Source organism: Aphis gossypii, chromosome X (assembly GCF_020184175.1).
Source record: "Aphis gossypii isolate Hap1 chromosome X, ASM2018417v2, whole genome shotgun sequence".
NCBI classification, from domain to species: Eukaryota; Metazoa; Arthropoda; class Insecta; order Hemiptera; family Aphididae; genus Aphis; species Aphis gossypii.
This window is the reverse complement of record NC_065533.1, coordinates 5,696,855-5,715,406: the sequence shown is the minus strand read 5'-3', so window position 1 is coordinate 5,715,406 and position 18,552 is coordinate 5,696,855. Positions and strand designations below refer to the sequence as shown.

Sequence of the window (18,552 nt, the reverse complement as noted above, 5' to 3'; positions counted from 1 at the left end):
TTTAATTTCACTAAATGTATTCGCGTCTATTTTTGATTCACATAATATATAATGTTTTAAAGTTTACACTCCAAATAATAAAGGTCTGCAATCAATAACTTATACCAAAAATATAAGTACGTATGGATTTTATAGTAAAAATAAAAATTAAATTCGGCGTTACAACGTTAAATCGTGTAGCTTTATGGCGGCAACAAGTTCAGATGTATCATGTACGCGTATTCATCAAAGGAATTAGATATGTAAACATAAACACGTTGAAAAATAGCCTCAAAAGAAATTCATTCTGCCGCTTAACGTAAACCACCAAAAAGGTTTATACGAAAACCCGATAAAAATTATAAACCAAGAATTAAACATGTCTTCGGCGAGTGCAGATAATATTGATGCTGTAAGAATTATTGTAAACACAGAAATACGCGTTGTACACACAATATTATACCGATAAAGACGTTGCAGCAGTGTATACGCGCTGTGTAAACTAGAATGAATCGTTGCGGTTCGTGAGTATACTGTTCAAGACACAATGATAGCAAAACAAAAAATAAAAATAAAATAAAATAAATATGATGTTTGCAGAGTCGGTCGGTCCACGAGACGATCTAAAAATCCGAATAAACACGCGATAAACGCGCCGCGGCCGAGTATACGTATATATTCGTCGGATGATGATCACCGCTTAAAACAAACACGTTTTTCGCTGGCGTGGCACGCCGAACGGGTAAATGTAAAGTTGTCTGTTGCCTAAGCAAAAAGTAAGCATTCGAGAAAACATAAAGTATTGCGCACAAGTAAGTATAAGTAAGGCGTACGCGCGAGCAAACATCCGGCGCGAGTGTGGACGTGTGTATAAATGTGTGATATGCACCTACCTATATAATGTGTATCGCGTGTATACGGGAGCGTGTGTGCATTACAGTAAGCTTTCAAACTTTGTATAATATTAAGACAAATACGAACATTTTTAACGAACGAATCAACAGCGGCAGTAGAAATATACTGTGTAGTTTTTGGCGAGTTTTACGGGTTGGTGTAAACAAATAATAATAGTAATAACAATAATACTTCTACGGGAAAACTCAGAGGCGGTAACGAAAAACGTATACAACAAAAGACGAGGGGGCCTGAACAAACAAACCTACTATGCAGCAGCAGCAGCAGCAGCATAGCAGTACCAGAGAAAAACATATATGTATATTCATTGCCCACCCTCCCCGCCGCGGCGGCGAGCCCTCTACGCACACTGCGCCTCCGTCGTCGCCCGTGTAGTAGTAGTAGTATATAGTGAGTGTATATATAACTTTGTTGTGTATTATGTTTGTCGACGGACTGTGAATAAATAAAGAACAAGTTTTTAGAGTTTCTGCGGTGATGGCGACGGGAAAACGGAGTTCGTATTATATACGTGTTTTTATTGTATTTTCATAATATAGTACCAGCGCGCGGCCACGGCGAAGTATATACTTTACTAGCGGTAAAGATAAATACAACTGTATTGTGGTTTAAATTATAAAATAATAATATTTCTATATCACATACGAAATTGAACTTTTCCGTTTATGCATAAAATCTCCTCCAAACGAGACCGAAATTATCAATGATTTGACTTTTATTTTTCTTCCAGCCAAAACCCATGGGTAACATTTTAATTTTAAAAGTGGGTCACCGTTATCAGATAAAAAAAAAATAAAAACAAATATTACTTTATTAATAACTTTACTTTTATTCAATTTGAATTCCTTAGTTTAACTTTGCTCCCCGAAATATTTCTCTTGCAAGGAAATCAAGTTATGCTGCATCAAAGGAACTACCTACTCGATGTTTCATGAAAAATATTTTTCTATACAATATAGAAATTTCTATGTAGGTAATATAGAACAAATGGATCAATTACCGTAACCATAAAACATATATTGTGTTCGAATATATTGCATATTTTTATTATTATTAATTCAGTAAAAATATTTTCAAACAGTATAAAAAATGCAAGTCAATGACGATCTGCCAACTAGAATGAAATAAACATTGAAAAAATATGATACCAGAAGTTTAGTGGATTAACAAGAACAATCCACAAATGACCTATCAATTACGACTCTAAAAATATCAAATTATATTAAATAGAGATAAAACAATTGGACATAATTATAAACTTACCTGCTAGGTACAATTAGTCTAATAATCGGAACTCAAGTTGAACATATTATTAAATACCTACTATTATATTATGTAATATCCCCATTACGATCAGTAGAGAATAAAAAAAAAAATCAGATCAATTATATCAAATTTTTGGACCATAAGTCGACTCAACAAATAGAATTACAGGAATTTAATTTAGATGATATTGAGAGAAAATAAAGTAAACAATTGTAAATAGTCGATAGCCATCGTTTTTGAAGCTTTAAATCGAATAAAACAAATATTATTTTCATAAGAAAATTTAAAATCATTTTAAATATTGTCACCATGACAAACATATTATACAATTATACGAGTTTAAAAAAATATATTACATTACAATAATATTATCATACTGTTAATTCATGGGTAATCCATAAATAAATAAAACACTATGTTGGACAACATTAATCTGTACCAAAAATGATATTACGTATAATTTACATGCATTACAAAAACATTAGGGTAATATTTATGTATTATGATGTATATTGTGTACCATATAAGTTGTATTTATTTTAGTATATTCACAATATGGTTGACACCTGCATATTACAAAATTGCTTTCATGCTTAAAGTATTTTTGATGGTTTATTATTTTCTAAATTCAAGAACATAAGTTTTAATAGCAAAGGAAAAGTTTACTCAATGAACTTCTTTTGTATGTCATTCAATTTATACTTGTTCTATATATTTGAACTTTTAATATAATATTAATTTTGTTCTTCGATGCTGTTTCAAAAATATTAAATAATAATTACATTACGTCATAAGCATCAATGGTTACATCGTATATTATGTTTTATTCATAATATGAATAAGTAGCTTTATATACTTTTAATTCAAAAAATATTTTACACATCGTTTAATTTAGTATTTTATGAAAAAAAAATTATGGTACCTATGAAAAAAATATATTACGCTCTTAGTAAATAAAAAAATTACTTTCAGTATCAAGCACAATATCTGTTAGACAGTTGATAGGTGGTTCATAATTTCATAAATCAAACTTGACGGTGACACATTCTATATTTTAATATTAATTTACTGACAATCAACATAATTAATTGGTACCATTATTCGTTTTTTACATTTACAAATTTTTATATTATAGATACCTATGTATTACATACCTATTTTATGGCCCAGTAGTACAACCAAAAATTTTCATGGGAGTAGTCCAACAAAATAAACTATCTTAATTTATATAAACAATATAATATGTTTTTATTAACAATAATATAGGTATTTTTAATTAGTATTATTATTTTAAATATTAAATAAGTGCTAATATAGATATTTTACAAAAAAAAAATCTAAGTGGTGTTTTATTTATTAATTTACAATTATAAAAGCTAAGGAGGGTCCGAACCCAGAGTCCACCCCCCTGGTTTCACCACTGTTGTGGCCAATATAAGCATCTCGTTAAAGTAAAGTAAACCAAAAAATTCCTTATAATTATTACTTTCATTGAATTGTATTTTTGTTACATTGTTATTTATATACAGATAATAGGTACATCATAATATCGTAATATTAAACAATTTCTGTAAAAGTAAAAATGAAAGTATTCTATTTTCTTTTTGTTTGGAATTATTATCTTTAGCAAAGGTGGACAGTGGACACTAACTTGTTAAAAATGTTTTTTAAACTTTTTAACTTAACTTGGCTATTAATTTTCTAATCAACTCATGAACTTAACTAGTTTAATTGACAGTATCAATCAGTGGCGAAATAACGGGGGGAGGGGGTGGTTAACCCATAGACCTTATACTATTAATAGGTCTACACTCTACAGCTATAGTTAGTATAAGGTCTATGAGTTAACCACATTTATTTACTGATATAAATAAGTCTTTATGACTAAGGAGATGCTTACAAATCATAAGTTATGATAAATACAATTTTTTTTTTGGGAGGGGGGTTAGGTTGGATATAGTATAGGTAAAATGTAAAATCATTTCATCCCCCCTACAAACATGACCAAATTACGCTACTGGCATCAATAACTTAGCTTTTTTAGTAGATTAAAAAATAATTCATTAGATTAAAAAAAATGTTAAAATGTTGATGGTTTTATACATAAATATAAAAATAAAAATAATCCTATACTATATCAATACAAATACTTCTGTTATTTTTCTTGATAAAATAAATTAATGTGTAGATATACCTTAGTACCTATATTAAATAGGCATAAAGGTATAAAATATATATTCAATAACAATATTATTATAATATGTTTGTACTACTTACATATTTTAAATGATATTATTGCTTAAATATAATAAATATTTCAACATTAAAAAAAAAAAAATCTGCAAATAAACTGTACATTAAAAGGTTTTAATTTTTTTAATTGAACACCGCGAGAATTGCAATAACAATTTTTTTAATAAAATTATAAATTATAAATTACATTATTTTAATATGGTCCAATTAATATTTGATATAAAAATTAAAATTTGTTAAATTATTAATAAATTAGTTTTTTTTTAAAACTGAGTTAAGATCATATTTTTTCAATGTTGTCTTATAACTTACTATAGTTAAATTTACGATTTGTTAACTGCTAATTTATCATCAATCTTGTATTCTCTTAACTTAACTTGAGTTAATTATTTTCATTAAATTGTCTCTATGTGTATAATGTACCTGCATTTTACTTAAACAACAGAAATCAAAAAAATGTGTGCTTAATTGATATTAAGAAGATCGATGCAATAGAATAATATGTTATGTTTGTTTTCCATGTAGACACCAGAAATAGTGACGGACAAAGATGAATTGGTCGTGACCACAAGTATTCTAAGTTTCGTACTTTGGGGTCCAAAATCTGCAGTTATTAATGAAAATGATGACAATGAATCAACTTTAGTTTGTCATGCATACAATCCGGTCATTAAAACAGTCGACCGTCATTACGTCGAAACCAAAATAACATTGGATGTTCAATGTAAGTTATTAATAGCATATTATGTAGAGTACTTGTAATCTCTATATAGGTACTTATTAAAGGTGATATAATAGTACTGGAATATAAAATACAATTTTTAAATAAGTTTCAGTCTATTGGAATTTCTATAATAAACAAGTACGAGTAATGTATAATAAGTATGTCATTATATACATAAACATAAATAATTATAGGTGTCAATTTTTTTTTTTTAATTTCCTACATACATTTCTTTTTAATCATTTCTACTAAATTTGAATTTTATGGCTTTAAGTATCTAATTTTTACGTTTCCTCATGTATAATTATAAACTAGTTTTCTACTCAATTAAATTCCGAGCATATTAATTATTGACATAGTCCTTAGGATTAGAATTACACAACTCAATAACTTACCTTTCACACCTCCACTGGCTCCACTACGATAGCCTATATTTTAAATAACTATTATCTTGCCCAACACCTAAAGATTCGTATGCGTCACCGATATCCTACCAACAACCAGATAATCTGATGACTTTGATAAATATACTTAGTTGAAATCGTCTGATCTGTAGGTTAAAAAAAAAAATTATTAGAACTATACTAGTCTCAAGATTATTATAAATTATTGATTACACCCAAAACATAAGTGTACTGTGGACAATTAATACTCCTATCTTCGGTCTATCATAGAAATATTGTAAAAATAGTAGATAGTAAATACTGCATAGATATTATAGTGGTATGCATATTAATAGTTTAATAGCTCTATACAAATGATATACTTCAATGATATTTAGTATAGAAAATATTATGTTAACGTGCAAAAGAACAATTATAAATAATGATTATAGCCTTTTGCTATCATAATGTCAATAATATATACAACCAACGTAATGTCGTTCTATATAGTAATAGTAGTTAAACGTATTATGACATAATTATTTTATTAAAATCAAATATGAAATAGTTACGTGTTTTCGTCATATAGCAGTATGCTCTTCGCCCATCATTTATACTCACCCACATACAGATAATATATAGTTATTGCATTGTATTTTTGTGTTATTTTTCAAGACCCTCCAATAGTAGAGTTACGATTTGGAAAACGTATGCCGGACACCGGAAGTATTGGTCCTGGAGATGACGTTTACTTCGAATGCGCTGCCCGAGCCAATCCGTCAACTACCATCCGTTACAGTTGGTACCACAACGTGAGTAATCGATCTTTACTGGTGTTTATTTGAATTGTACGTTTCAATGTCGTATATATTTTGCCAATATAGTACAACAAAGTGTTAATAACAACATATATCTTCTGTGTACAATAAAATATTTCTGTTTTATACACTTACTTGAAAACTTTTTAAACTCGATTTAAAATTAAATATACTACCTACATTGTGTGCCCGTTCCAAAACACATCGTCTGGATTCATCTTAATGTAGGAGAATGACTTTTTTCTTCTTCTGGGAATTGAGACTTAATACATCATTAGTACTTTCATTAATACTTCACGTAGGCACCCACCTACTATTGTACGTACATGCACGTTAATAGTGACAATAATAACCATTACTAACGTATTAAATTGATTAAGTTCTGCGAAGAAAAAATTGAATTGTATTTGGAATACAATTAATCAAATGAATATATGTATACAATATACATATATATCAATTTAAATTTAAATAATTATTTCAAATTTCAAAGTTTGAATCATTGTATTCCAAAACGATTCACACGCTGTATTCCAAAGTTTAAGTTATCTTTCAAAGTTTGAGTATGTACTTATTTAATAACCACGAATGTGGATTCTCTAAATATATTCACCATTGTTAGATAATATTATGAAACAACATTAATCATGGATTACAATTTTAAGCAATAAATACATTGAGTTATAAATAGTGCCAAGGTAAATCGAAAAATAAATATTAATATATAACCGACGAGAATTAATATATATTATAATAATATTATATTCTATCATAATTTAATTAATACTAAACGGTCCACGCTCTTGCAGCCCTATAAAGGATAACTGTGAAAATCTATTTATACGTATACAATATTTTTATTGTGATAAATTAAAACTTTAATTAATTAGATAAAAAGATCTGTAATAAATAAATTAAAAAGCTTAAGCAAATCAAAATATAAACAATACGTATTTTTCATGAAAAAGCCTAAATATTTTATACTTAAATTGGGACATACTATAATGAGAAAAAAAATAATCATAATATATAACGCATTCAAAGTTCTATAACATACTATATGTGTCAATAGAGTACGAGTATCTGTAAAAAATAACGATAATGGATGTATTGTTTGTTTTAAAGTACTACGACTATATTATTAACATGTGAACGTTAAAAATGTAGGGTTGAAATATGATTTAAAGGGTAGGGAAAAATGGATGTCCTCAAATACAAGTATTATTATTTTTCCATGCCCACACCACGCCACCCCGTCTATGTATCATTGTAGGAAGATTTATTATTTACACCGTAAGAGTAATTTTGTAGTTGTCATCTTTACTATATACTAACAATAATTCTCGGGTGGTAGATATGAAAAGGATCATTTACAAATGAAAAGCATATTATAGAACCATCATCTCATATTATATTATATGTATTATTGTGAATACATCACTTGTCTCCCTATCTTTTTTATTTATTTATTTTTTCAAGTTCTCGTATATGGTTTCTATTATGGACCAAAACGGTAGAGGGAAATGACAAATCACGTGCATCGCATTGATAAATAATATAAAAGTATACACTTAAACAATCACGGTATAAGAATTGACACGCACTATTCATATTACCCACCTATACATATATACTATATAGCTATGTAAGACCTACATGGTAGATAAAAAAAAAGACAACAACGTGATCATCACGGATAAAAAAATAAAATAACACCAAACCCTCAACGGTAAAAAACCACAATAACACTATATACCTACACCTAATAAACTAAACTTCTGATGATTTATCACTGCTTCGAAATGTAAACAAATAAAATAACACTTTATCGCATGACTGAAAATAAATTAGTTACAATTTTACAAAGACGCCAAAAACTATCTATTATAGGTACTATTGAAAAGTTCTAAGTAATTTGTAAATTGACAAGTTACTTTTTACTCTGTTGACTTTTAAATTTAACGCGTTACCAAAGACTAATATTGAGTGGCAATCATAGACACGTGTTTAGTTATTATTAAATCATTTTTAAATGCAGCTTATTCGAAAAATTATAACTTGACCAAATTTACATTATTTAAGATCCTATACTAATACTCGAACTAAAATTATCTATACATATAATTTAATCTGTAATATAGTATTTAGTACTCGTAAAACAGTTTTTCTCTTTATTTTAATTGTTATGATATCATTACTTTTAATTTAATTTTACAATTTTTTGAAGTTCACAAGTTAATTAAATATGAGCTTAGCTTCAAACTTAACATTCAATGCTTTGATTATAGTGTAGACGAGAGACATTATTAGTGATTAAATTATTAAGAAAATACGTTATTATAACTCAGCTTAATAATTAATTATATTTATAAATTTTATTTAAAAATGTATTATATAACTATTATTTTATTGATTTATAAATTTATAATATACTTAGGTATTACTATAAATAGTAACTAAAATAAATATAAATATCACAATGGCATTTTTTTTTTTTTAATGTATTTTTTAATAAGCAACTTGAGAAATTTAATATTTTTCCAATGGAAATAAAAATTTAACATATTACTCTCTTTTATAACTTGTAAATTATTTTAAGTTATACTGTCGAATATTAGATGACCGACTACTTAGTTAACTAAATTTTATAGATATCTACATAATTTGCTTCACTTTGTTAGTGAACACTATGATGAGTTACAATATTGCGTACCCAGCATTTTTCATTAATTAGTGTAAATATAGTAAATAAAACTTAAATATCGTAATAATTTTTTCTTAAATTATATATAATTATAATTGTATGTAATATATCTATACTTAATACAACATAATATATATAAATGGTAGGTTCTGTTTTATGTTAGGTACATTTGTGATACGTTAAATTATAATATTAAAATTTTTATTTTTATATAACTACAATATAAATGTATTATTCGGTTTAATCTTCTAATTGCATTCTTTTAGATATTTAGAAAATTATTTGATTTTAATGAATAATTATATATTTCATAAATTTTTTTAATATAATATTATCATTTATCATTATCTCGAAATCAATCAAAAATATATAATGATACAATAATATAAAAAGTGGACAAGTGGATACTGTCGTTGTGCTGTACACTAATTTTCGAGTAGGTGTCGAGTGAGTCACTGTGATGGATGTGTTAAATTTAAATTCAATGATATTATATCATTGTATACAAAAAACAATTCTAAACGGAGACAGACCGTCAGTCTATGTCATCAAGTAATTTGATAATATGTTTTTTTATATTGCTAATAAAGTAATTTATTTTACTATTAATATCTATTACTAGGTAGGTTAATTTAATTTTCGACGAAAACACAGTAAATTTATCATATTAGTATTTAAAAGCATAATATTTATACCATATAAATTCCAAATAATAATATATTAATATTATTGTTATTAAGTTTTATATCAATGACAGATTAGATACCTTAAAACCATGTAAATTGGTCCATGGTATGAATAGAAAATATCTTAAAATAAATCTAAATATTTTGAAAATTTCATTGCGTTAAGTAAAATTCCTAAAACACGTACTGTTTTGAATTCCCCCAGTACCCACAAATAATTTTTGAATTATAAAAAAATAATGAACATTGTTATTAATCGTTTAAAGAATATGTGATTTTATATCATTAAATATATAATATTAGTTATTACGTTTCAATAATTTGCTTGTATCTGTTTTTCTTAATTTTAATTAGTACTACCTCAATAAGGTAAATTATTTACAACGGCCATGAATTGAATATACAATTTAAAATTTATAATAATTTTAATTTTATTACATTTCATAAAAATAATAAAATGTATTATTTAAATTCAACGAAATAATCAAATATTATTTAGGTATTGTTTTATTATTTTATAAATTGAATTATTGTATTAATTTTACATAATATCAATATCCAATATGACTGCATGTGGCATATAGCTACATAATATACATGACTATATTCCCATGTATGGGGATTAGTATTAATTATTAGAACTTCTACATTATTATTATTTATATATGAGTCATCATAATTATTCATATCTATTTCTTGAAGAATAAATACTAAAATATTCGTTCTTGAATATGTCGTTAATTTGTAAATATTAAGAATTAAAATTAAAATTTGACATAAGCTACAATATTACCTACTATATGAAAGACAGTGTTAGCATTTATCAAACATGTTTTTAAAAGCATTGTTATTGTTATTAAATCATTTACTTGTGAAACTATATAATATTCACTTAAATAAAAATAAAAAAAGTTATTTATTTACTTTGAAGTACGCCGGCAAATAATAATCAGATTGCAATATTTGAATACTGACTAATAATATATTTAATCACTATTTACATATTATGTATCTTGGTATATAATAATTTAATGTAGATACCTAGCTAATGTAATTTACATTCACTGACCTGCTAGATTCTGAGGGTAAATCTAATAATTAATTATAAACAAATATTTAGTTATTTAGTTATTCAATATAGCTATTTTAAATTCTAACACTGGTTGTGTCCACATAATCAAAAAGATTTTACCAAGCATCGTTGTGCTTTGTGTACATTAAAATTTTACTGGAAAATTGTTAATATAAAAGATTATACAGTGACTTATTCTCGTGCCATTCATGTCATACAATAAATTTTATTAATTCGCATCAAATTTCCAACCTATAAAATACTTAGTATATTTTATATTTTAAGTTTATAAGTTACAAATGTACCTATAACAATCAATTTCTTGTAATAGATATTATCGATATCAAGTAAAGACTATACACATTTATTCAATAGTTATTTGTTGCTAACGATTTATTTGATCGTCTAATAAATGTGATTGGTTAAATTAATTTGACAGGTATCTAGTAACTATACCCACTGAATAATTAAAATCAAATCAACTCATGAATAGTGTATAATAATTCAATCCACGAAATCTTCTGTAATTGTATAAATAAATGACTAATGAACAATTGGAACGAAATAAAACGATCAATAATAATATTTTGATTTAAAAACAGTAGAAAAACTCATTCTTTTTCATACAACATATCATTCGCCAATTCATAATCATATCAATTCTATTAAACGTCTACTATTATTAAACAAAACGATTTAATATTGATGTCGTCCAATTATTGGTCTATCTATTTGTTCGTTCGCACTTTTATTCGAATAATTTATTCATGTCAAAGGAGGTTATTTGTTGGCGATAATCAATATATTATTAGTTTATGGTACCCAACACTATACGGCGTAATGGTGGATTTGCATTGAGTTGAAATTATTAGCAATCAATAATTATTGCGTTCACCACACAGTGTATATACTATATAAATCGAAATTCGAGAAAACGCTCGAGCTTGACGCAATCAAATTTGTGGTACCTATAATATACCTATACGTATAGACCATTATTTTAGACTCGTGTATTATTTGGCGAACGAGAACTGGAGTTATCGATGGCCGTGTGTATATATAGGTGCATTCGTAATGTAACAGTATGTTTGTATGTGAAGTATGTCAAACCACTCTTAAAGTGAATTGCTTTAAAATGCATTGTAACACAATAATTCAGATCTAATTTGTTTTCACCCGTCATTGAGTGTCTCCATTGCCGACGACCGCTTTGTGCACTACCTCGAGCTAATTATACACACCATAATATGTACAATGTACCCATTTAATTATTGCGACGTAGGGTGTTCGGCTGACGCAAGAGACGGAGAAAAGACGAACGGACGACGGAGACAAAAGGGGCGAAAAGAGAAACAACAGGCTGGCAGGTGGCGTTATACAGTACAGCCAGTTGGGTAGCTTAGTTTTGCAATCCGTGAAGGCCGCTGCAGCGGGAAAATATTCGTGCCAGGCGACAAATGGGATCGACAGCGACAGCAACGAGAACAACAAAACGATCAGTAATACTGTTCGCTTGTATGTAAAACGTGAGTACAATGTTATTATTGGTATATGATATTATATTTTTAAATAATGCCATTAAATTATCTCTCAATTGACAAAAAAAACCAACACGAACAGTTAGTAAGTACCCATGACTATAATATGTGATGTATCATAATTATAAATACTAGAAATACGTAAAAACAAAAAATAAAAGTAAAGATATCAAAATGTTTTGTGTGTAACTTTCAACTCATCGAAGAATGTTTATTTAAACAAATGTTTTATTATTATTAAATCAACTTAAGTGTCATTCGCTATGAACTCGTTAAAAATAGTTGACAATTTACTTAAATAAAGTTTATAGATTATCGGTTATTTATATTATAAATTATGGTAAAATTTGAACTATATTTTAATAATTATTGTATGTGTTTTTTAATCGTGAATAGATGTTCCGGTGTGCCAGCATCGTGAAGATATTTATGTTGTTACGAAAAAATCCGACCCAGCCACCGGGCCAGTGATTCGATGTCGGGCAGGTCATGGACATCCACCGACCAACGAATACCATTGGAAATTCTATCCTGAACAAGCAGAACTAGAAACCCACAATAGAAGTCCCCTTGAATCCAATGAAATGACATTAACTGGGCGATCAATAAGAGAACTAGACTCATTACTTACGGAAACAGCTGTCCAAGGCAGTGATGGTGGAATATCATATACATTTACCACAAGTACGCCGGTATTAAAATCGTATTTATCAGTCGTATCGGCCGCAGCTTCAGCCTCTTCAAGCGCAGTTCGTCCAAACTTTCTTCACGGTCGACTAGAATGCCGGGCCGTCAACGCAATGGGTATACAAAACAAACCCTGCGTTTATCATATAACAGGTAAAATTAGTTGACATTAAACACTCAACATCAATTATTTTATCCTCACTGCAGGAAAACTCGTTTCATGAAATTGTTTACTAACCCCGATATTTAAATATTGTGGTATATTATTACTAGGTACATTGATATTTTGGAGAAAGCTTATTTAAATATTTTTTAATTTTTCGTCAAAATTTATGTTATGATTTGTTTATAGAAATAACAGTATAGTTAGTGAACTCAAATATACATTTTGTTAAAAAGAGTGCTATACTTTTTTTTAGTTTTTACACTTTAACGTTTAATAATCATATAATATAAAATATCATATAATCATAGGTATATATGTACACTTCATAATGTTAATAAAGTATAATAATGGTTAAAGATTGTAACCAATGAGTGTTTAAATGTGCAGCATTTTCTTTTCTATTTAAAAAATGGAAATACCTATATACATACCTCTTCTTTAGGTTTATTATAACAGAGGAAAAATCATGTTTAGGAGAGTAGTTAGTTGTTGGGTGTTGAATAATTATATTGGCCCTTTTAAAGGTCTTTAATTTAATAACTGTCGATCTTATATAATTACATTGTAAATATATAATAATAAAGTTATTAGTTCTATAAAAATCGTAAAAACACTAAAAGCAAATAATTTAAAAATGTATTCCGAACATTTTCTTAATACTTAAGTACTCAAGTAATGATTGGAACATCATTGTTGGCTATTGCTAAACACAATTATTTCACGCTATTATATAATATATTATTAACACAGAATTTATTAAACTATAATCTATATTAATAAAAAAAGATCAGATATTAATATAAATCTAAAATACTATACTTATTAATTTATATTTTAATTTGTATTTATTTGTTTTTTGTAATCTGTGTGTACTAAAACGACATTATTATTTCATTTTATATATATATATGAAAATGTGTATACATTACATATCAATATATCATAATAAACTCCGCTATTGCGTATTGTAATGACAAAAATCCCATATTCAATTTATATTATTATATCTCAAAACAGTATTATTTATTATGTTGAAATCATGATTGTATTTTACTTTAATTATAGTTTAATTAGTTGAATAGTATTAAACTGTAATTTAACATATTATTTTATATTCTAACTTTAACTTTATGTTGTGTTTATAGACAAAACAATGATCAATCAGGGTAGTAGAGATCTTCAAGAAATCACTGATTGTCGGTCAATATCAAAAAAAGAACTATCGAACGAAGACTCCAACACAACCTTGTCGTATGCTTGTGGGACCAAAGTGGAAGGAATCGTCACTACGCTAATAGAAGAACCCGATTTTGCATTACGTGTTCGTTGAACACGTCGTCGATACATTATCATCAACATCGGTTCAATAATTACGTTTTACAGCTTTTTAAATCCACACCCAGAGAACCACCTGCAACAGTTGCGGTTGCATTTAATGTGACTGGCGTCACTATAACCGATAATAATAATGGAAATAGTAGAGATAGTATAAACGAACAAGACGATGGTGATTACTATTTTGATCCCGAGGAAGACGTGGTGGATAGCAATATAGGTGATTATAATCTGGATACTAAGAATGCAGTCCAGAAAGTGGTATTTGTAATCGACGACAGCGTAGAACCTGGAATATATCGTGGAAGGATTTACAATAGTTATGGGAGCACTATATCTGCGATTATCAAAGGAATGATCAATGTTGCAGCAGTGCCTTTTAACGATGTAAATGACAACGACAATTCCAACTATATTATTGACGACATCGGAGATAACTCAGGTAGGTTTACTAGCTTTAACATTTTTAACACAAAACACACGATCAATCTGAGTTTTAATTTTTTAAACACACGTGAATGTAATAACATATGATTTTGATAATTTTAAGTTACGTAAACTCTAATTAATGTTAACATACATATATTGCTTTAGCAGTTATCGTTTCTCTAAAAATCTTGTCATATCATCATATATTATTAAATTATGACAGAATTTAATCTGTACATGGTTTTCGTCTTTTAGTGACAACCAAACACGTTTTTATAAATTATATGCAACAAAAAATAAGAGAAAATGAATATAAATAAAATAACATTCTATAGAAAAAATATTAGTTACAAGCCTCCATAAAATTGACATTAATAGTGTAGGATATACCAACGCCCTACCTATTTTCTTGAATTATTTTAATAATAGCTATAATATCATAAATACATAAGAAGAATTTCATTTTACGTTTTAGACTTATAAAGTATAATTTAACATAGGTACCTACTGCCTATATACATGATATATAGGCCACCGTATAATACTATATCTCTACCAAAAATTAAAAAGGTTCATTTCCTGTTTCCGCTAAAAAAAGTTTGGCAACCAATGATTTGCATTTTTTAGGCAATTTATTATAGGCCAAGTAATATTACCTATAAGCAAAAGTGCTTTGAAAAATAATCATAAATAGGTACTGAACAATAATGTACTGAAATAATCGTAAATAATGGAAATATGAATAAACGGTTTGTTTTAATTATCATACTTTTTAAAAACTATTATTTAAATGCAAAATTAATTTTACTATATACAGTTTTATCTTTACATTTAAAATTATTTGTGTAACATCAAAATGTTATTATTTTTAAAAACAATAATTTACTTGTATGACTTATATTTTAAATTCCAAGCGGAGTGATGAATGTATTAATTTTACAAAGATGTGTCTTTTATTCTTTTTTTTTGTATTTATCATCAACTTTTTAATCAAGAAAAATACTTCAACATTGAAAGGGGAGTGGGTGATAAGATTAAACCTCGAAAATTAAAAATGTCCAAAAAAAAAAATTAAGGAAAGACTGGCATTTTCACACAAAATCAGTTTTTGATAAAAATCGATTTTCTTAATTTATTGTACTCGTAATTCAAATACAAATAACGGTAGATACTTACAATTTTAAAGAATTTTTATGTACTTATTTAAAACATTAGTTTATTTCAATATATAATAAAATATTCGAAATTATTTTATCTTTATTGATTTTTAGTCATTTGAAATTTTAGATATAAATATTCACATAATTAAAAAGCTTGAAAATTTAATACTAAGTTATTCATAAATATCTATAACTGCAATTTAGAAAAAAAAAAGTTGATAATAAACTATATTTTTTTTTTATAAATTTAAAATTAGAAATTAGAAGAAATTTGTTCAAATCGAGTTTTAATTATTTACTTAATATTATGATAGATATTATTATTCATACGAAATTTTGAACTATAAATGTTGACGGTTGAAATAATTATAAAATAGGTATACAAAGCGTCGAAGTTAAAACATTTTAACAATGTGAAAAATTAAACATAAACCTATTTTTTACTTGGTTAACTACTACACACTTTGTACTAAAAAAAAAAAATTCACCACTATAAATTTACTGCCCTATACAACCAAATAGTTTCCGCATTCTCAAAAATTCCGGCATCGCGTTGAAAGTGTATTATATATGCGTTGGATATTTAGATGAAACAGTGAAGCTAAAATCAGTAGCTGGAAAATCGAGCAACCCAAATTAAACGATTGTATAGATAACAGCTATATACTATCTGTTCTTAACGCTATATTATGAACGCGTACACGCATACTGTAGGCGCGCAACAACGATCATAATAATAATATATGTGTCTTAATATAAATGTGGTGTGCATGAAAAATAAATAAAATATATTTATAAGAATTATAACTTTTGTCAGCTCTCGCAGGTTGAAAGGGGAAATATGAGGAGCTTTGGTGTAATGGCGTGCACACCCGACGGACCGGAAACAGCCGAGATAATCCTTGTTTCTCTCTCCCAACTTCCGGTACCACGTGTATCGCTTCCTTCGTCTTTGCAGTCTTTGTGACTGTGCGAATCTTTGTATATATAAAACGCGACGAAGGCGTTGTTGGCATAACAATATTCCGTATATTACAGCCGAGCGCTGTACCCGTAGGTATATACCCGCACACACATAATAATAATAATAGCTACTATGTGCAATCGGAAGCTGTGTTTATCGATGTGTGATTTTTGATTGTAACAACAAGTGTGTGTATTATACAAAATATGTGTGTACACGTTGGTTCCAAAGAAAACAGCGTCATTTTCGTAGGTATATAGTCAACGACAACTGAAGATAGTAATCTGTTATAGGTGGTGACGGTGGTATAGAGTGTAAGTAGTGGGGATGTGTATAATATATATATATTTATACAGATATAATAATATATACACCTTAATACCTTTAGCACCACTATTGCCGCCGCGACTGCCGACAACGAACCAACAGCAGTAAAATGATTATACGTGCGTTTCCGGTACGATAGACACTTGTACAAGAGACAAGAATAAATGTTTAATACGTGAGAGATATGACTGTGTATTTGCAGGTGCGTGATAGATAGAAGACGACCAGAGACACTAGGACGGGGTTATAATATTATTATTATATTATTCCATATAATAATACAGATGGATAGCGATAGCGTATGGACTGGTTATAGATATTCTACGCGAGTAGACATTTACGTGTGTACAACGAATTTATGAATATTTTTTTCGAGTAGTTATTTTACCTGTGTAGGTGTAATACTTTTTTATACTCGTAGGTTAGTGGCTTAAAAATCCTGTGAAACAAAAAATAGGAACGCTATTATATTAGGGATATCAAAGACAATTTATAAGATTGATACTGTACTGTTTAGTACTTATAGCCTGTAGTCGGTCAAACGCGTTTTACGTTTACCGACTTGTACAATAATGTTGTTTACCCGTGATGATAATAATATTATTTCGTTGTTTTATTACATATTTCACACACTGAATAACATGATGACACGGGAAAAATATTATGTAAAGTTTTGTTTTATATCTACGCATTTGTATCTACCTATTGTGTATAATATAATATACACTTTATATGCATTATTATATGTTTATATATTATTTAAGCAAACTACTAATAACAGAGCTGATTAACGGGCCCTGAGGTGTTTTATACTTTTGGAAAGTGTTTAAGGGTAAATATATTACACAGTCACCTTTTAAGTAAATAGGTACTATACAGGAAGAGTAATAAATTATCGGTATTTCATGTAGATGCTTATTAAAATTCAATCGACCATTGTCAAAAACAGGCACGTTTCGTGTAGTCGGGATTTATTTTGATATTTTTTTATAAGGTAAAGAAGATTATTTTTTTAAATTATCATATTAAATATTATATTTGTTTCATAAGAAAAATGAGAACTGAAAAAATATATTGGTAGAAATATAGGTGCTCTTGTGATATGGATGAATGGATATCCTGTGATTTTTAAAAATTCTTAATAAT

The 18,552-nt window shown here is 27.6% G+C and overlaps 1 protein-coding gene across 1 annotated transcript in view; it reads left to right on the top strand.

Annotated features, from left to right (window-relative positions):
- LOC114126452 (uncharacterized) overlaps positions 1-18,552 on the top strand; it is a 155,283-nt gene that overhangs the window by 125,423 nt on the left and 11,308 nt on the right. Inside the window, 6 exon segments of the mRNA XM_050205558.1 lie at positions 4,939-5,137; positions 6,196-6,332; positions 12,083-12,326; positions 12,735-13,178; positions 14,337-14,480; positions 14,483-14,968. Coding sequence (XP_050061515.1) covers positions 4,939-5,137; positions 6,196-6,332; positions 12,083-12,326; positions 12,735-13,178; positions 14,337-14,480; positions 14,483-14,968 — 1,654 coding nt within the window.